Consider the following 21,901-nt stretch of genomic DNA (forward strand, 5'->3'; position numbering starts at 1 on the left):
TTTTGGATCCCAAAAGGGTTATACCTGGAACCAAAAAGGGTTCTTCAAAGGGTTCTCCTATAGGACAACCGAAGAACCCTTTTCAGTTCTAGATAGCCCAGCTATAAGGATGCACTTTCATGATAGATTTAGGACCTAATATTGTAGCTTAAAGAGACCTGAACTGAAGTATAAAGTAGTCTTAAAACTATATACTTTTTAGATACAAGTATCATGAAACCTGTAACACAAATTAAATAGACTTTGTGAAAATCTGTCTTTTGGACCTAATTTGCTTACCACATTTTCCATGTGCTTTCTTCCTTCACAGACTCCATGAAATGATGACCTCTTCCTACAGTGCCTTCAGAAAGTATTCACACCCCTTGACCTTTTCCATATTTTGCTGTGGGATTATAAATGATTTAATTGTAATTTTTGTCAACAATCTACACAAAATACTCTAATGTCAATGTGGAACAAAATTCTAAAATGTTCATTAAAAATAAACACTAATATATCTTGATTCAATAAGTATTAAACCCCCTGAGTCAATACATGTTAGAATCACCTTTGGCAGCGATTACAGCTGTGAGTCTTTCTGGATAAGACTAAGAGCTTTGCACTCCTGGATTTTACATTCTTAAAAAAAATCTGAAAGCTCTGTCAAGATGGTTGTTGATCATTGCTAGACAGCCATTTTCAAATATTACCATAGATTTTCAAGACGATTTACATCAGAACTGTAACTAGACCACTCGCGAACATTCAATGTCTTGGTAAGCAACTCCAGTCTATATATTTGGTCTTGTGTTTTAGGTAATTGTCCTGCTGAAAGGTGAATTTGTCTCCCAGTGTTTTTTGGAAAGCAGACAACCAACTTTTACTCTAGGATTTTGGCTGTGCTTTCTGTAGCTCTATTCCATTACTTTTTAACCTAAACAACTCCCTAGTCCTTGCCAATGACATGCAAACCCATAACATGATGCAGCCACCACCATGCTTGAACATCTGAAGAGTGATACAATTTTTTTATGCAAAAGCTTTTGCAGTACATACCTTATTGCAAACATGTTGCATATTAGGGACATTTGTATAAGGTACAGACTTCCTTCTTTGCACTCTGTAATTGATGTTAGTAGTGTGGAGTAATTACAATGTCATTGATGCATCCTCAGTTTTCTCCTATCAGTCATTAAACTAACTGTTTTAAAATCACCATTGACCTCATGGTATCCTGCCTCTCTGGCATCTGAGTTAGGAAGGGTGCCTGCATCTTTGTAGTGACTGGGTGTATTGATACCCCATCCAAAGTGTAATTAATAACTTCACCATGCTCAAATGGATATTCTGTTTTTACCAATCTACCAGTAGGTGCCCTTCTTTGCGAACCATTGGAGAACGTCTCTGGACTTTGTGGTTGAATCTGTGTTTGAAATTCACTGCTCGACTGAGGGAACTTACATATAATTGTATGTGTGGGTTACAGAGAGGGGGTAGTCATTAACAAATCATGTTAAACACTGCTATTGCACACAGAGTGAGGCCATGCAACTTTTTGTGACTTGTTAAGCAAATGTTTACTCCTGAACTTATTTAGACTTGCCATAACAACAGGGTTGAATACAAAACGACAAGACATTTCAGGTTTTTCATTTTAAATTAATTTGTTAACATTCTAAAAACATAATTCCACTTTTGACATTATGGGGTATTGTGTGTAGATCAGTAAAACAAAATATTTTAAATTCAGGCTGTAACACAACAAAATGTGGAAAAAGTCAAAGGGTGTAAATACTTTCTGAAGCCACTGTAAATATTTAGTCACACGATTCATTTTGTGTATGGTTTCCTAGAAACATGGGGTGGTTCAGCTAACCCTTTGGCACGATTTCCCCACTCTCCCCTACTGACCATAACTAAACACAGGTCACTACTTTCAAATCAACCATTAGTCATTCACCTCTGCATATCTTTATTTGATACAAAGTACACAGTTGTATGACAGGGAAATCAATACTCTGTTCAAAAGTGTAAAAAAAAAGACAAAAAGAAACACCAAAAACACTATGTTCAGTACGCATATTGAGAGAATCTATAATTGGACCTGGAAAATGTGGAATTTTAGTAAATCTGCATTAGTAAATTGCTATTAGTTCAATATTGAGTTCTCTATAAATTGCAGTTACCTGTAGTTGAATCAATAAAATACACAGTAAATATATTATTTCGTAATGATATCCTGTAGTCTACTTCTCTCTGTCTGGTGAATCTCAACACTCACAGCTGTTTCCTGCTTCTTCCAGCCAGCCATTGTTTGGAGACACCATGTGTTGCTCTATGTTTTGATCAGAGTGAGGGGGAAGTGGTCAATGTGAGGAGGTGGTCACCGTGGCAGGGCTCGGACCAGGAACTCCGCTGGGGAGTGAGTGAACCCCAGGACACCGTCCAAACTGGGCATGGCTCCAGGGACCGGAGACAAGGAGAAACGCTGGAGCAAGGAGGAGAAGAACAGGAACAGTTCCATACGAGCCAGATGCTCCCCCACACACGCACGCTTACCTGGAGAGACACACACATTTAATCTGAGGAGACACACATGCTTACCTGAGGGAGAAAGATATGTGACTGACTGGGTTTGAATCATTTGTCAAAAGCTCAGGAGTGGCAGATACCCTAGTGGTTTGAGAGGCGAGCCAGCAACCGGAGGGTTCAACTGAACAAAATTTGTCGAAGTGAGCTGGCATCAAATTCTAGATGCTATTGCCTACCGTTGTGACCTTGAGCAATGCACTTAACCCCACAAAACAACAGCTCCCTGGGCACTCAGTGTGGCAGCCCCTCCACCTCTCCAAAAACATGTATACGTGCATCTTTCGGACAGGTTGTGTTAAAAGCAGATGTCAAATTTCAGTTGGACTTTCTGTACAATTGACCAATAAAGGGATCTTAATGTTAAGTTTTCCGGTCACAGGCAAGGTTATTCATCACACAAGTTTGTAATGAAAACATGAAAATACAACCCACAGAGATCATAACCTGAGCAACAAATAATACAATGTTGTACGGATAGTTTGTTGTATCACCTGCTGAGAAAGGCAGGAAGGCATCTCTCCTTCTGAACTGTCCTTCAGAATCCAGGAAGTGCTCTGGGTTGAAAGTGTTTGGAGTTTCCCACTCGTCTTTGTCAAACAGCACCGAAGACAGGCTGGTGTTGATAACCGTCCCCTGAATAGCACAGAGATACTGTATCTCACAGACTGCCCACCTGCCCAGCAATGTGCAGAGCAAGACTATAGCTCATAATCAGTTGTAGCAGCCATATGGTTAAGTTGGTACATTAATGACTAACTGTATAAATCATCCATGGATTTTGGTAGCTATTGTTTGTATTCCGCTAGCCTTGAGAGCTGAATGTCACAAAAGTTCAGGGACAACAAGTATCATTCACTTGATACATGGAGGGACTCAGGAGTGTTAATGCTGTATCTTACCTTGGGTATGAAATATTCCCCAAGTTTCGTGTCTTTGCTGGCCATCTTGGGGAAACCCAGCGGCAAAATGTTTCCTATCCTCTGTGTCTCATGGATGACAGCTTCAGTGAAGGGCATGTTGGGTCTGTCAGCCATGGTGGGCTGGCGGGACTGTCCTATCACTCTGTCTATCTCAGCCTGGACCTTCTCTGGAGGGATAAAGGAGAAGGGATCAATCAATAGATTAATCAAACACAGGGGTGCTGTGGAAGAGTCGACTCACCCTGTATCTCTGGGTAGTTCATCATGTAGACCAGGACCCAGCGTAAGGTGGTGGCGGCGGACTCCATCCCAGCCTCGATCATGTCCAGAGTACACACCACCAGGGTCTCTGCGTTGAAGCCAGCTTTAGGGTCCTCCTTCCTCTGAGAACGTTGAAGGAGAAGATGGATTGGAATGTGGCAAAATAAAAGAAAACATGACTTGTCTGGTAGAAGTGGTTCGCTACATTCACGTGATGTGTGTCTTTGACCTTTGTCTTAGTGTTGGCTACTATTCTGGTACCATACCTTGTCAATCTCTGTGAGGTATGTGTCTATGTAGTCCCGGGGGTCCTCTGGATCCCAGTCCTCCTGATGCTTCTCTATCTCTGCCTGAAGGAAGTCGGTGATCTGTTTGTAGTTGGAGTGGATGGTCTGGTGGGGACCAGGCAGATATTTCATGATGTGTGGGAAGGCATCATACAGCTGGGACCGGGAGGGACAGAGTTACACATACAGATCAAACTACAGGAAAACAGTTATGTTTATTTGTGCATAATAGTTATGATAAAAGGATAGGATTTCTCAGGTAATTCACCAAAATAGTTTTGTGATGGACAGGGACATGAGCTCTGACCACTGAGAGCTAGGCTCTAAGTTTAACATCCCATCTGAAGGAGTTAAGACCATTAACCAGCCAACAACTTGACACCCACCTGAGCCCGAGCAGAGCCGGATAGTATCACAACCTCGTTGTCCAAGCGTAGGACCTTCTGGAAGGTTTCATCGCTGTACTCGAAGCGATGGCCGAACACCAGACAAGAGATAATGTTCCCCACCGCGTTGTTCAGGATGTAGTGGGGGTTGAACCCTCCCCCTGACAGTAACACATACTGGCTATGCAAAGCTTGCATGGATTCTCTCATCAACTGTTGTCCTGCATGTGTCTTTATTATTTTATTATTAGTAAGTTAAGTATAAGTGGACCAAAGGCACATGAAGGTTACACGTATTCTATAGGGGACACAGTTGACATGATATATTGATAGAGTGTGTTGTCACAATGTTACGACAGAAATGTGTACAGTACATGTCTGGTGTATGTCTACAGTGCAGTGTTGTTATTTCTATAAAATAAAAAGAAGTAACCCTAAATATACTGTACCGTATACATACCCTGCTCCTCTCTGAAGGCCTCACACAGGAAGTTGCTCTCCAGCTGGATGTAGTGCTCCAGTCCCTTCTTCCCTTCTCCGAAGTATCGCAGGTGGGTATGGGCAAACTTTCTCTGGTTCTTCCACATGTGACCATTGCTTAGAGTGATACCTGAAGCCAGAGGAGAGGTGGAGATTAAGAGCCAGGTATTGGGTGGATCTCAATAGTCTAAAATGTTCTTCATCTCCTTGTCTCCTTTCCCCCGACCTGCAGTGATAGGTGCATTGGGCAGGTGGAAAGTTCATTCCTGATAGGCATCCCTTTTCAGCTATTTCAGATGAAGGAGAGGAAGCAAGGTAGGCAAGCATTTTTAGATTATTGACAATATATACAGTACCAGTCAAAAGTTTAGACACATACTCATTCAAGGGTTTTTCTTTATTTTCACTATTTTCTACATTGTAGAATAATAGTGACGACATCGAAACTATGAAATCATGTAGTAACCAAAAAGTGTTTGTTATATTTTATAGTTGAGATTCTTCAAAGTAGCCACCCTTTGCCTTGATGACAGCTTTGCACACTCTTGGCATTCTCTCAACCAGCTTCATTAGGTAGTCACCTGGAATGCATTTCAATTAACAGGTGTGCCTTGTTAAAAGTTCATTTGTGGAATATCTTTCCTTCTTAATGTGTTTGAGCCAATCAGTTGTGTTGTGACAAGGTAAGGTGGTATACAGAAGATAGCCCTATTTGGAAAAAAAACAAGTCCATATTATGGCAAGAACAGATCAAATAAGCAAAGAGAAATTACAGTCCACCATTACTTTAAGACATCAGAAGGTAGGTCACTTTTATTAGAGTTAACTGCACCATTGCAGCCCAAATAAATGCTTCACAGAGCTCAAGTAACAGACACATCTCAACATCAACCGCTCAGAGGAGACTGTGTCAATCAGGCCTTCCTTCATGGTCGAAATGCTGCAAAGAAACCACTACCAAAGGACACCAATAAGAATAAGAGACTAGCTTGGGTCAAGAAACACAAGTAATGGACATTAGACCAGTGGAAATCTGTCCTTTGATCTGATGAGTCCAAATTTGAGATTTTTGGTTCCAACCACCGTGTCTTTGTGAGATGCAGAGTAGGTGAACGTGTAGCGGTATTTATTAGAGAGGGGTAAAGATAAAGATTTTGTTGGGGCGCCAGGCAGGTATTAACCATGCCGAAAGGAAAAGAGTAGAACAGAGAGAGTATCACTACCAGACCCACACACGTCAGCAGAAGACTGCCTAGAGTGTTGCCTGTTAACCAGATAGCCAGTGGAGGGAAAAGAGAATACACACCCTATAAAACCCACATCACAGCACAGGGGTAACCCCACCAAGAATACCTCATAATAATAATAATAATAATAATAATAATAATAATAATAATAAATGGCAGAGCAATTGAACACCAACTTCATAGAAACAATTTACAAGAAAGAACCCAGTCATCAACAGAAGATTTGCAATAATCTGTATTATCTTCCAGGGGAGGAGTGCAGAGGGTATAAATGTGAGGGGTGTTCATAGACAAAACAAAGGCCTTAAAAATATCCACAATCTTCTCGGCCACATGTCATTAGTACACCCCACCTCAATACAATTCAAATCACAATCCACAACTTGCAAGCAACCTCCCTTTTAACTAAAATGTCAACCCAAATACTTCTGGCAGGGCAATAATAGTCAAGCTCTAATGAACATCAATGGGAGGTGCATTTGAAAAATAGAAAGTCTGTTGCAGGGTAAAGCACTGGAACGAGAGGGAAGAGAAAGAGAACAAGAGAGATCTTAGCTGTGGTCTTCAGGCTTGTAGTTGTCCTGTCTGACCGTCCGATGGTTTGTATGTCAAAGCTTCGCAACAATGTTGCTACTAATCCAGGTGATCCATAACAGCTCCTCCCCAGAGAACGGAAAGAGCTGTCTTTATTTCCTCCTTCCTTACTGCTGATGCGCTCTTAAAGTGGCAGCGCACGGTGAAGGCTCCGTGCAGGATTTCGCCACAAACGGATGATCTCCGTATGTGTGGTTCCCACCACGAAGCATGGAGGAGGTGTGATGGTGTGGGGGTGGTGAAGGCTCCGTGCAGGATTTCGCCACTATATATATATATATATATATATATATTTGGTCGTCTTACTACGATTTGCTTATGTCAAATTAGGTTTTTGGTTGAGAGCCTTGATACATTTTACTTATTTTCTCTCTCAATGCCTGTTATAAGACTGGGAATTTAATTATATACATCTGCAAGTGGTGCTTTTCTAATTTCAATTGCACACGGGATTCACTTTTTATTTTTTCTCTCTTTTTGCTGCTTCATCCACTAACACAAAATGCGCCTTTAAAGAGTTTGGGTTTAACACCGCACTCTCACAGACATACTGTGCGAAGAGAACATGTCCTATTTAGGCTTGTACCTTGTTTGGGGAGGTACTATCAAGGCTCTCAACCAAAAACCTCATTTGACGTAAGCAAATCGTAGTAAGACGACCATATATATACATACATACATACATACATACATACATACATACATACATACATACATACATACATACATACATACATACATACATACATACATACATACATACATACATACATACATACATACATACATATATATATATATATATATATATATATATATATATATATATATATATATATATATATATATATATATACACACTGCTCAAAAAAATAAAGGGAACACTTAAACAACACAATGTAACTCCAAGTCAATCACACTTCTGTGAAATCAAACTGTCCACTTAGGAAGCAACACTGATTGACAATAAATTTCACATGCTGTTGTGCAAATGGAATAGACAACAGGTGGAAATTATAGGCAATTAGCAAGACACCCCCAATAAAGGAGTGGTTCTGCAGGTGGTAACCACAGACCACTTCTCAGTTCCTATGCTTCCTGGCTGATGTTTTGGTCACTTTTGAATGCTGGCGGTGCTTTCACTCTAGTGGTAGCATGAGACGGAGTCTACAACCCACACAAGTGGCTCAGGTAGTGCAGCTCATCCAGGATGGGACATCAATGTGAGCTGTGGCAAGAAGGTTTGCTGTGTCTGTCAGCGTAGTGTCCAGAGCATGGAGGCGCTACCAGGAGACAGGCCAGTACATCAGGAGACGTGGAGGAGGCCGTAGGAGGGCAACAACCCAGCAGCAGGACCGCTACCTCCGCCTTTGTGCAAGGAGGAGCAGGAGGAGCACTGCCAGAGCCCTGCAAAATGACCTCCAGCAGGCCACAAATGTGCATCTGTCTGCTCAAACGGTCAGAAACAGACTCCATGAGGGTGGTATGAGGGCCCGACGTCCACAGGTGGGGATTGTGCTTACAGCCCAACACCGTGCAGGACATTTGGCATTTGCCAGAGAACACCAAGATTGGCAAATTCGCCACTGGCGCCCTGTGCTCTTCACAGATGAAAGCAGGTTCACACTGAGCACATGTGACAGACGTGACAGTCTGGAGACGCCGTGGAGAACGTTCTGCTGCCTGCAACATCCTCCAGCATGACCGGTTTGGCGGTGGGCCAGTCATGGTGTGGGGTGGCATTTCTTTGGGGGGCCGCACAGCCCTCCATTTGCTCGCCAGAGGTAGCCTGACTGTCATTAGGTACCGAGATGAGATCCTCAGACCCCTTGTGAGACCATATGCTGGTGCGGTTGGCCCTGGGTTCCTCCTAATTCAAGACAATGCTAGACCTCATGTGGCTGGAGTGTGTCAGCAGTTCCTGCAAGAGGAAGGCATTGATGCTATGGACTGGCCCACCCGTTCCCCAGACCTGAATCCAATTGAGCACATCTGGGACATCATGTGTCGCTCCATCCACCAACGCCACGTTGCACCACAGACTGTCCAGGAGTTGGCAGATGCTTTAGTCCAGGTCTGGGAGGAGATCCCTCAGGAGACCATCCGCCACCTCATCAGGAGCATGCCCAGGCGTTGTAGGGAGGTCATACAGGCACGTGGAGGCCACACACACTACTAAGCCTCATTTTGACTTGTTTTAAGGACATTACATCAAAGTTGGATCAGCCTGTAGTGTGGTTTTCCACTTTCATTTTGAGTGTGACTCCAAATCCAGACCTCCATGGGTTGATAAATTGGATTTCCATTGATTATTTTTGTGTGATTTTGTTGTCAGCACATTCAACTATGTAAAGAAAAAAGTATTTAATAAGAATATTTCATTCATTCAGATCTAGGATGTGTTATTTTAGTGTTCCCTTTATTTTTGGAGCAGTATATATATATATATATATATATATATATATATAAAAATAAATTGTCTAGTTGGATGATAAGACAACTTACAGCCAAGACCAAAAAATGACGTATGTGCAACGTTGAACGTTTGCTGGGCATAAATGACGTTCAAAACCTTTAACATTGAAGTGAAGACCCCCAAAAACGTGTAGCCTTGGGGAACATTTACTGTTTACTGGGTCGGTACAAACTGATGCAGTAAACAAATAACCTAAAATATTTTGAGTCACTGAGACACTATGTAAACCAACGGAATAGGTGAATGAGACAGCATGGATGCAAAGGAGTTAAGTAAACCCTTAATACAATGAAATTAAAACACTTGTAAGGCAAGCACACTAGATTATCAAAATATTAGATCACATCAAATAAGCCAAATAAGTACGTTATTATTAAACATAGTTATAACACAGGTGAATTACTTATTTATAGTTGCTGCCACGGGGAGGTGGCTGGGGGGAGGAGGGAGGTTGAATTGGTCAGTTCTAATGTTGTCATTCTGTCTTCTTTTTAGTTTTTTTTCCATGTACTTTTTCCAAGTATTTTACACCGTACATTATTACTCTGAGACAAGTTATTCTGGGGTTTTTGGTCACTCTGCTTTTCCACACTATGCTCTAATGACAGGGTTGTATAATGGTGAGTGCTCAGTTTGGCCGAAATAATACGATCAAGTACATTTCGTGGAATATCAAAGGGGCTAACAACCATGTGAAGCGTAAGAGGATGCTGACATACGTAATTTGAATGCACATTTTTCATTTCTACAAGAGACTCACCTGAGGACTGGTGAGCACTTTAGGATGCGTAGGGACTGGGTTGGTCAACTGTTCCACTAGTAAATCAAGAGGTGCTGCCATTTTGGTTGATAAATCTACTCCCTTTGTAGCTTCTTCCTAACCTTCGGAGGTGTACTTATGAGAGTATTGTTATTTCTGACCATTCACCATTAGTGCTTGACCTACAGTTTCCCCAGCAACCTCCTATGTGTTATCAATGGCGTCTTAACCCCATTTTACTCTCAGGTAAAGAGTTTATCAATTTAATTTCTTCTGAAATCACCTTATTCCTAGAAATTATTTCAACGCCAGGTATGTCCTGCTCTACCATGTGGGAGTCTCTCAAAGCATACCTAGGTGGCCAAATTATTTCTTATACAGCCAACAAAATCAAAGCTCGCTCTCAGCAGCTTTGAGACCTGAGTGAAGCCATAGCTACATTGGAAGAGAAGTATGCTACAGCTACTACCTCTGATCTACACTTGAAGTCGGAAGTTTACATACACCTTAGCCAAATACATTTAAACTCAGTTTTTCACAATTCCTGACATTTAATCCTAGTAAAAATGCCCTGTCTTAGGTCAGTTAGGATCCCCACTTCATTTTAAGAATGTGAAATGTCAGAATAATAGTAGAGAGAAAGATGTATTTCAGCTTTTATTTATTTCATCACATTCCCAGTGGGTCAGAAGTTTACATACACTCAATTAGTATTTCGTAGCATTGCCTTTAAATTGTTTAACTTGGGTCAAACATTTTGGGTAGCCTTCCACAAGCTTCCCACAATAAGTTGGGTGAATTTTGGCCCATTCCTCCTGACAGAGCTGGTGTAACTGAGTCAGGTTCGTAGGCCTCCTCGCTCACACATGCTTTTTCAGTTCTGACCACAAATTTTCTATGGGATTGAGGTCAGGGCTTTGTGATGGCCACTCCAATACCTTGACTTTGTTGTACTTAAGCCATTTTGGAAGTATGCTTGGGATCATTGTCCATTTGGAAGACCCATTTGCGACCAAGCTTTAACTTCCTGACTGATGTCTTGAGATGTTGCTTCAATATATCAACAACTTTCCTTTCTCATGATGCCATCTATTTTGTGAAGTGCACCAGTCCCTCCTGCAGCAAAGCACCCCCACAACATGATGCTGCCACCCCCGTGCTTCACGGTTTGGATGGTGTTCTTCGGCTTGCAAGCCTCCTCCTTTTTCCTCCAAACATAAATGGTCATTATGGCCAAACAGTTCAATTTTGTTTCATCAGACCAGAGGACATTTCTCCAAAAAGTACGATCTTTGTCCCCATGTGCAGTTGCAAACCGTAGTCTGGCTTTTTTATGGCGTTTTTGGAGCAGTGGCTTCTTCCTTGCTGAGCGGACTTTCAGGTTATGTCGATATAGGACTCGTTTTACTGTGGATATAGATATTTTTGTACCTGTTTCCTCCAGCATCTTCACAACGTCCTTTGCTGTTGTTCTGGGATTGATTTTCACTTTTCACACCAAAGTACGTTCATCTCTAGGAGACAGAACGCGTCTTCTTCCTGAGAGGTATGACGGCTGTGTGGTCCCATGGTGTTTATACTTGCGCACTATTGTTTGTACAGATGAACGTGGTACCTTCAGGCATTTGGAAATTGCTCCCAAGGATGAACCAGACTTATGGAGGTCAAAAAATAAAATTCTGATGTCTTGGCTGATTTCTTTTGATTTTCCCATGAGGTCAAGCAAAGAGGCATTGAGTTTGAAGGTAGGCCTTGAAATGCATCCCCAGGTACACCTCCAATTGACTCAAAGTATGTCAATTAGCCTATCAGAAGCTTCTAAAGCCATGACATCGTTTTCTGGAATTTTCCAAGCTGTTTAAAGGCACAGTCAACTTAGTGTATGTAAACATCTGACCCACTTGAATTGTGACACAGTGAATTATATGTGAAATAATCTGTCTGTAAACAATTGTTGGAAAAATTACTTGTGTCATGCACAAAGTAGATGTCCTAACCGACTTGCCAAAACTATAGTTTCTTAACAAGAAATTTGTGGAGTGGTTGAAAAACCAGTTTTAATGACTCCAAACTAAGTGCATGCAAACTTCCGACTTCAACTGTACATAAAGAACGCCAGCTACTCCAATCTGAATTTGATGAGCTTCTACCAGACAAGCTGAACAATTAATCTAACGAGCTCGATACAGAGTGTATGAATAAGGAGACAGGGCCAGTAAACTCCTTGCACATCAGATCCGTAAATCTGAGGCCTCACGTTTAATCCCACCAATAAAGACCCTGTCTGGTGCTACCACAGTTATGCATAAAGAAAGAAATTATCAATTCAAAAATTTTACTCTGAGCTATACACCTCTGAATCTCATCAAGACCCTTTGCTGATTGATTGATTATTTAATGGTCTGAATATGCCTTCAATTGATACAGACTCCCATTACTGTTTAGAAGAAGAATTTACACCTGAGGAGATTGCAACAGCAGTGTCCGCAATGAAAAGTGGTAAATCACAGGACGTTTTCCGGTCTGCTTTGCACATTCCTGTCTCGATTATTTGCAGAGTGCCTTAATACATCAAAAGCTACCGCCTAGTCTTTATCAGGCTTCAATTTCATTACTATTAAAGAAAAAACAAAGACCCCCTGGAATGTGGATCCTATAGCCCAATCTCGCTTTTAAACTGTGAATACAAAATCCTAGCCCTTATCCACCCGTATGGAAGGCTCACTACACCAAGTAATACACTCTGACCAGACTGGCTTTATGAGAAATAGGCATTCGTTTTTCAATATTAGATGCCTTATGAATGTACTGTACTCCCCAGCGTCGGGGGACCCAGAGGTGGTGGTCTCGCTCGATGCGGAAAAAGCTTTTGACCGCGTTGAGTGGGACTACCTAATAGCTGCCCTTTATAGATTTGGCTTTGGCCCCAAATTCATTGCGTGAATAAAGATTCTTTACTGCTGATGACCTCCTTTTGTTTATCTCCAGCCCTGATTCCACATTACCACATACCTTATCTATTCGTAAAAAGTTTGGATCAATCTCAGGGTTGCCTAGCTGCATCTAGGCAAGAGTGAGCTTTTTCCTGTAAATCAGGCTGCTTTAAAGTGCTCTTTTACAAGCTTTCAGTTTAGGATTGTCTGGGATCAATTCACCTACTTGGGAGTTAAAGTGACAAGGACATATTCAAATTTGTTTAAGGAAAACATTGTTGCTCTAGTAGACAGTTTGAAACAATCTTTTACTTTTTGTAAGTATCTACCTCTTTCTCTTATTGGAAGGATTAATGTCATTAAAATGAATGTGTTCCCCAAATGTTTATATTTATTTCAATGTTTATCCTGTTTTATTCCAAAATCTTTTTTTTATTCACTGGATCAAACATTCATGTATTTTATTTGGGATGGCAAGGTACCACGGATTTGTAGAAAACATTTACATAAGCCTAAGGCATTGGGTGGTTTTGCTCTACCAAATTTTCAAACATACTATTGGGCTGCAAATTTCAGAACCCTTTTGTACTGGCTGCAGACTGATCCTACTGGCCCAAGACCACTCTGGGTCCAGATGGCGTCTGAATCGTGTAAACCTGCTGCATTTTCTTCTGTGTTGTGCTCATCTCTCCCAGTGTCCCTAGGTTGAGAGTGTGTAAAGCAGTCTCTTAAAATTTGGAATCAGTTCCATTTAGCCTTTAGCCTCTGAGGCTTTTCTCTATCAGGCCCAATCAATCAGAACATGTTATTCACTGGGCCTCTCCTCTCTAGCCCAATTATTCTTTGATGATACATTTGCCTCTTTTGCTCGGCTACAGGAAGAGTTCAACCTCCCCCAATCCTACTTTCGTCCGCTATCTTCAGACTAGGAACTTTGTCAGAGCTAACACACCTGAATCTCCCCATAGGCCTGCGAATACAGCTGTAGAGAGCATCTTTGAGCTAAACAAGCTTCCTAGTGGTGCAGTTTCAGATGTTTATGCAATCATTAATGACTTACAGAGCCTTTCTTTGCTGCCTTTAAAGACTCAATGGGAAAAGGATTTGGGGGAGGAACTTGGGGAGACACCTGGGAATCTGTGCTGCACAGGGTACATTCGTCCTCTTTTAGCACTAGACACAGCCTCATTCAATTCAAGGTGGTTCACCGTATCCACTGGTCCGGGGCCAAACTTGGAAGAATATTCTCTGATTTTGATCCTACCTGTGTCCGATGAAAAACGGAACCAGCCACACTGTATCATGTTTTGTGGCTGTCACATATTTAAATGTTTCTCTGATATATATGACACTGTTATAGATGCGTCTCCCATTAAAACCCTTTTTGGAGTACTGCCCATCAAGAATTCAGTCGGACACTGTTGCTTATACAACTCTTTTAGCTAGACGGCTAATACTCCAGAACTGGAAGTTGGCAGTTCCCCCATCTTATACATATTGGGTGGGAGATGGGTTGTGCTCCTTGAAATTAGAAAAAAATGTAATTCAATACACGTGGGAATCCCAAACTGTTTTATGAGGCCTGGGTTCCATTCCAGTCTTACTTTGAACAGTCCATCCTCTGATGGCATTCTTATTAAAACAAAAAGAACTCTGTATTTGACACCCCTGTGACATAAGGGTTGAATGAGCATTTCTTTGTGGTTTTTTTGGGGGGGGTGTGCATTAAGGTTGATGATGTGCCTATTGATTCTTATTGGATGTGACTTGTGGATGCCTTGTTCATCTTGCCCTGTCAGAGACTAAAAGGTGAGCTTGTTTTGCGCTGTTTTTTTATTTTGTTTACACCTACATTAAAAAAAAGCATTGTAAACTTTATTTTTGGTCCAGTAGATGGTCGGTCTGTGGCCATGACTGTCTGTGAGTGTGAGTGGTTGCATTTCTTCACCCATATCCCTTGTCTGTTTACAGGAACAATGGTGAGATGTCCACTCTGTCCCTGTACTACAGATTGCACTTTAACCTTTGTAGCCTTCTGCCCGGTGTGTTTAACTTGTCTAAAGTATGGTATCTTTATAGCTAGTCTTTTTAATTTTTTCTAGTTGTATATTATTTATATTGTTTTGTGTTGTCATGTGTGTAAAACTGAATTAACAGAGTAAAAAAAACACCTCTGTGTTCTGTTAGACAATTAACCATTTATCCACATTATAGCAGGGGGTGTAAAGCCATAACACATACATTTTTTCTGCAGCAGACTATGACCGATAATGTCAAAAGCTGCACTGAAGTCTAACAAGACAGCCCCCACAATCATTTTATCATCAATTTCTTTCAGACAATCATCAGTCATTTGTGTAAGTGCTGTGCTTGTTGAGTGTCCTTCCCTATAAGCATGCTGAAAGTCTATTGTCAATTTATTTACTGTGAAATAGCATTGCATCTGGTCAAACATTTTGTTTTCCAGAAGTTTACTAAGGGTTGGTAACAGGCTGTTTGGTCGGCTATTTGAGCTAGTACAGGGTGCTTTACTATTCTTAGGTAGCTGTCACGTCCTGGCCAGTATAAGGGTTAATTAGTATTGTAGTTTGGTCAGGACGTAGCGGAATGACTTTAGCTTCCCTCCATGCCTGAGGGCACACACTTTCTAGTAGGCTTAAATTGAAGATGTGGCAAATAAGAGTGGCAATATCGTCTGCTATTATCCTCAGTAATTTTCCATCCAGATTGTCAGACCCCGGTGGCTTGTCATTGTTGATAGGCAACAATAATTTTTTCACCTCTTTCAAACGGACTTTACGGAATTCAAAAGTACAATTCTTGTCTTTCATAATTTGGTCAGATATACTTGGATGTGTAGTGTTAGCGTTTGTTGCTGGCATGTCATACCTAAGTTTGCTAATCTTGCCAATGAAAAGGTCATGCAAGTAGTTGGCAATATCAGTGGGTTTTGTGATGAATGAGCCATCTGATTCAGTGAATGATGGAGCCGAGTTTGCCTTTTTCCCAAACATTTCATTTAAGGTGCTCCAAAGCTTTTTACTATCATTCTTTATATCATTTATTTTTGTTTCATAGTATAAGTTATTTTCTTTTTATTCAGTTTAGTCACATGATTTCTTAATTTGCAGTACGTTTGCCAATCAGTTGGGCTGCCAGACTTATTTGCCATAACTTTTGCCTCATCCCTCTAAACCAGGTATCCCCAAACTGGAGTTTGCGTACCCCCAGGGGTACGTACAATGCCGTCGGGGGTACGCCAAATACATTTTTTATTTTTATTCTCACATTTTCAAACAGTCCATTTATATTTTCCAGTGAGGCTATACATTTGGGTGAGGTTTTTTTCTTACCTGAGTAGCCTCGTTTCACTGCCAAATATTAAATGAAACCATCTAGTGTTCAGCGAAATAACAACACAATGTCAAATACAGGTAGCCTAGTCAAATAATTAACATCCAATCACATTAACCGTTACTCTCTCGCGGGAATTCCACTAACGGTCCGTATGTAGCCAAACGTAGCTGCTGCTCATTCCGTTTGCTCGAAAATTAATAAATGGTTAAAAAAAGTAAGGCCTGCGTCCATAGAGACACATACCAGCACTACTGGTAGTACTGCTACTACCAGCGGTACTACACCTGCAGCTGTCGACAACACAAGTTGTTCTGCTTCCACGAGCACATCCAAAGCTAGCATCAGTAATTCTACATTTGTTGTTAGCCCAGCTAGCATGGACACTGAAAGTTGTGAATCTGATGCAGCCGAAGAGCTACTGCCCCCTTACCCGGAAAAGCACCGAACAACAGACAGGGACGTTGGACCATCGAAGAGGAGCAAATATGATGAGAACTACATTGATTTGGGGTTCACATATATTGGGAGTAGTGCTTTCCTCAGCCACAGTGTGTTATATGTGCAAAAGTACTATCTCACAACTCGATGAAACCCTCACTCTTGCAGGCATTTAGAAACAAAACATGCCAATTTGAAAAATAAGCCACGGGAGTTTTTTTGTGCGAGAATTAAGATTACTTTCAAGTAGGAAGACATGTATAAAAGCAACAGATACCATTAATAAGAAGGGGCTAGAAGCATCTTATATGGTGAGCAACTGAGTGGCTAGGACAGGCATTCCCCATACTATTGTGGAAGGCTCAATTCTTCCTGCTACCGCGGATATGGCTGGGACAATGCTGGGGGGAAAAGTCCCAAAAACTATACAGACAATGCCTTCATCAAACAACACTGTTTCATGACGCATCAGTGACATGGCAGGAGATGTTTTGAAACAATTACTGCGTCGCATGCAAGCCAGTGAATCCTATGCATTACAGCTGGATGAGTCAACAGACTTGATGGGCCTGACAAAGCTCCTGGTATATGTCCGTTGCATTTATGGGGGGTCAATTAAGGAAGACATCCTCTTCTGCAAACCACTGGAAACCAGGACAACAGGAGAGGATATTTTTAAAGTACTGGACAGCTTTGTGACATCAAATGAACTTTGGTGGTCAAGATGTGTTGGTATCTGTACTGATGGCGCAAAAGCCATGACAGGGAGACATTGTGGAGTGGTAAGGCTCGTGCAAGCAGTTGCTCCCAACGTCACTTGGGTACACTGCAGCATCCACCGAGAGGCACTTGCTGCCAAAGGAATGCCTGACAGCTTGAAAGACATTTTGGACACCACAGTGAAAATGGTTAATTTTGTTAAAGCAAGGCCCCTGAACTCTTGTGTATTTTCTGCACCATGCAATGATATGGGCAGCGACCATGTAACGCTTTTACAACACACAGAAGTGCGCTGGTTATCAAGGGACAAAGTATTGACATGTTTTTTTTAATTGAGAGACGAGCTAAAAGTTTTCTTTAATGACCATAATTTTCACTTGTCTGACAGCTTGCATGATGATGAGTTTCCCACACGACTGGCCTATCTGGGTGATGTTTTTTCAAGCCTGAATGATCTGAATCTAGGATTACAGGGATTCTCCGAAACTATTTTCAAAATTGAGGCTATGATTAAGAAGTTGGAGCTCTTCTCTGTCTGCATTAACAAGGAAATACACAGGTCTTTCCATTTGTGTGCAAATGAACTCAAGCTTACGGACAATGTCAAATGTGATATAGCGAAGCACCGAGTGAGTTAGGTGCGCAATTACTCAAGTACTTTCCCCGAAATGGATGACACAAACAACTGGATTCGTTATCCCTTTCATGCCCTGCCTCCAGTCGAGTAGGATTTTTTATTTCACCTTTATTTAATATATCTTACCGATATCTGAACAAGAGAGCCTAATCGAAATTGCAACAAGTGGTTCTGTGAAAAATGTATTTAATCAGAAACCACTGGCAGATTTCTGGATTGGGCTGCGCTCAGAGTATCCTGCCTTGGCAAATCACGCTGGTAAGACACTGATGCCCTTTGCAACCACGTACCTATATGAGAGTGGATTCTCGGCCATGGCTAGCATGAAAACTAAATACAGGCACAGACTGCGTGTGGAAAATTATTTAAGACTGAGACTCTCTCCAATGCAACCCAACATTGCAGAGTTATGTGCATCCTTTCAAGCACACCCATCTCATTAACATGTGGTGAGTTATTCACAATTTGATGAACAAATAAAGTTTTATATGTAAGATGGCTAAATAAAGAGCAAAATGATTGATTATTATTATATTATTATTTGTGCCATGGTCCTATAAGAGCTCTTTTTCACTTCCCACGAGCCGGGTTGTGACAAAAACTCACTCATTCTTATGTTTAAAAATGTATCTTATAGTGTATGTGTGACAGGCTTACAATGATAGCAAAAAACAACATTTGAGAGTGCGCTGACCCTGGTGCTATAGGGGGTACGCAGCTGGAGTTTGAATGTTTGAAGGGGTACGGGACTATAAAAAGTTTGGGAACCACTGCTCTAAACCATACAATTTTTCAATTCCTCATCAATCCAAGGGGATTTAACAGGTTTTACAGTCATTTTCTTAATGGGTGTGTGCTTATTAGTAACTGGAATGAGCAATTTCATAAATGTGTCAAGATTAGCATCTGGTTGCCCTCATTACACCCCACAGACCAGCAAATATTCTTTACATTATCAACATACGAATCACTACAAAACTTATTGTATGACCTCTTATACACTATATTAGGCCCAGCCTTCGGAACTTTGGTTTTCCTAGATATGGCTACTATATTGTGATCACTACATCCTATGGATTTGGATACTGCTTTAAAGCAAATTTCTGCAGCATTAGTAAAGATATGATCTATACATGTTGATGATTTCATTCCTGTGCTGTTTGTAAATACTCTGGTAAGTTGACTGACAACCTGAACCAGATTGCAGCCACTGGTTACAGTTTGAAGTTTTTTTTTGGAGTGGGAAGCTTGATGAGAGCCAGTCAATATTTAAATCACCCAGAAAATATAGCTCTGTTGATATCACATACATTATCAAGCATTTCACACATATTACCCAGTATGGTGGCAAAAGTGCAAGATTATGTTATAAAAACTTTTATTGCATCAAATGGTTGTTTTATTTCAACGGAATAGAGTATTCTTAACCTTGTGACCCATTCTATATGTCTGTTGTTCATCATGTAGGTTGAAAGGCGTGTATCTTGGCTATAAAAGACCTTTGTACTTTTGTCTCACCACTCTCAATGAATCATCAGAGACGGTGATTCGTCGACCAGCCATCGCTATTGCAAAGCTCTCACTATTAAATATTTAGTTTAAGTATAACTCTGACTTGTGTGATAAGTTTGTCTCTCCTCATTTGAATGGAAAGAAATGAACCACCACACCAGTTACTGACTGTTGGCACTTGGTGGTCTATAGCAGCTTCCCACAAGAATAGGCTTAAGGTGAGGTAGATGAACCTGTAGCCATATTACTTCATCAGTGTTTAACATGAGATCGTCTCTAAGCTTTACAGGAATGTAGTTCTGAATATAGACCGCAACACCGCCCCCGTTGGCATGTCTGTCTTTTCGGTAGACGTTATAATCATGTATTGCTACCACTGTATCATCAAAGGTATTATCTAAGTAAGTTTTAGAGATCAGAATATGAATGTCATCAGTTACAAGCAAGTTATATACTTCATGGACCTTGTTTCTCAGGCTGCACATGTTAACATTGGTTATTTTTAGCACTTTTCTGGTTTGCTTGAATGTTTTTAATGCTTTACTGGGAAGCTTATCAGAAGTAGACTTGCACATGTTATTTATATTGGAGCTGATAGTGAAGGGTGAGCTGCACACTGTGGTCTGCCTACTAGGGCACACCACCTAAATGCTAACAGTATAACTGTTGGACCGTAGAGTGAAGGAAAAGCAGCCAACAAGTCCTCAGCATGTGTGTCCTTCAAGACTGTTGGAACAACATTCCTCATGAAGCTGGTTGAGAGAATGCCAAGAGCGTGAAAAGTTTTCATCAAGGCAAAGGGTGACTACTTTGAAGAATCTGAAATATATTTTGATTAACACTTTTTTGGTTACCACATGATTCCATATGTGTTATTTCATAGTTTTGATGTCTTCACTATTATTATAGAATGTATAAAATAGTAAAAAATAAAGAAAAAACCTTGAATGAGTCGGTGTATCCAAACTTTTGACTGGTAATGTACATAATGCAGAATTTTCATATCTGACATATTTATCCTCTCCAAACAGGAGTATATTCTAGTGCTCACAGCCTTTCTCACTGGAGCCTGGCCAGGTCAGAAGTGGTGCACTATGTAGGGAATAGGGTGACACTCACTCACCAATGCCTTTGAAGGTGACATGAAACAGAGGGACAATGGGCCGGTCATAGAAACTGTCCAGTTGGTTGACCAGAGCTTCCTTCACCATCTTATACCCTGAGATAAACACTACCCTATCACTGCCTCGACGCAGGCTGAACACTGGACCATAGTCCTTAGCCATCTGCAGGGAAGGAAGGAATGGTGGTGACACATTTATTACATTTTTATAAAAGATTTTACCTTTATTTAGAGAATCCCAATTGAGACCATAGTTTATTTTTCAATGGTACCCTGTGTAAAACACACCATATGCAAGTCAAATCTGTGTCAATGATTTCACTGCACTAGTAAAGATATAGTGTTGGTAACATAAGTCATTAGTAATCAAATATTACCGATTAATATTAGCAATGATTATATGAGTATTTATCTGACCTTGTCAATGGTCTTGAAGTCGAGCCCTGTGAAGACATTACCCAGGAATGGTACAGACCAGGGTCCAGGGGGGAAGTTAGTTGGAGTTCTGTTTCTGACGATGTCCACCACCAAGAGAAACACAAAGATAAACACCAGCCAGCCCTTCACATCGAAACAGTCCAATACCGCCAGCAGAATCATGGTGAGAACATCTGTTTTTGCAGACTCTAAGACAGGTTGAAATGCTCTCTGTGATACTCTCTCTCTGTCTTTCTCTCTCAGTAGCCTCTCTCTCTCTCTCTGTTTCTGTCTTTCTCTCTCTCTGAAGCCCTCCTCTTTCTGTCTCTCTTTCTCTTAGCAGCCTCTCCACTATCAAGCCTATCCTTAGCAGTGGTAACTATAAGAGTCAGTGACAAAGATGAAAACGAGGCTGCTCGACCATTAACTTGTGGTCTCAGGAGTGTTGTTCTGTAATGGGGCCCCTTTCAGAGTTTCTGAGAAAAACAAAGGAATACCAGACACGCAGGAGAGGGAGCACGAACTTTCTCCCTAACATGCACTTTTGTTAATTTTTTCAGAAGCTGTAAAACTATTAGTGATCTTGTTACAAGAAGGCTATCTACAGAATAAACCAACAGACAAGTTTAACTACAATAACATTCTCAGTAACATTTATTTGTCGTTGCTATTACTGTGGAATGTTGGTGTTTATATACAGTTGAAGTCGGAAGTTTACACACACTTAGGTTGGAGTCATTAAAACTTGTTTTTCAACCACTCCACAAATTTCTTGTTCA

General features: G+C 41.0%; 1 protein-coding gene across 1 annotated transcript; it reads right to left on the reverse strand.

Moving 5' to 3' along the window:
* Window positions 1-1,934: 1,934 nt before the first annotated feature.
* LOC115192459 (cytochrome P450 2J2) lies at window positions 1,935-21,447 on the reverse strand. Its single transcript, XM_029750975.1, has 9 exons — window positions 21,123-21,447; window positions 20,706-20,868; window positions 4,889-5,038; window positions 4,429-4,589; window positions 4,022-4,198; window positions 3,736-3,877; window positions 3,474-3,661; window positions 3,066-3,207; window positions 1,935-2,541 (listed from the first exon to the last, which is right to left on the reverse strand). Exons 1-9 carry the CDS (start codon window positions 21,303-21,305, stop codon window positions 2,366-2,368), a joined length of 1,482 nt encoding a protein of 493 aa, XP_029606835.1. The 5' UTR covers window positions 21,306-21,447; the 3' UTR covers window positions 1,935-2,365.
* Between the last annotated feature and the right edge of the window lie 454 nt (window positions 21,448-21,901).

This window comes from Salmo trutta, chromosome 4 (assembly GCF_901001165.1).
Source record: "Salmo trutta chromosome 4, fSalTru1.1, whole genome shotgun sequence".
Taxonomy (NCBI): domain Eukaryota; kingdom Metazoa; phylum Chordata; class Actinopteri; order Salmoniformes; family Salmonidae; genus Salmo; species Salmo trutta.

Excerpts from the sequence above, each read along its gene's own strand:
- LOC115192459 (XM_029750975.1), bottom strand. The coding sequence starts at position 21,305 with ATGATTCTGCTGGCGGTATTGGACTGTTTCGATGTGAAGGGCTGGCTG. Across the intron at positions 3,878-4,021 it reads ACCTCACAGAGATTGACAAG|AGGAAGGAGGACCCTAAAGC; the intron begins GTATGGTACCAG and ends CAACGTTCTCAG. Across the intron at positions 3,208-3,473 it reads GGGAATATTTCATACCCAAG|GGGACGGTTATCAACACCAG; the intron begins GTAAGATACAGC and ends TGTGCTATTCAG.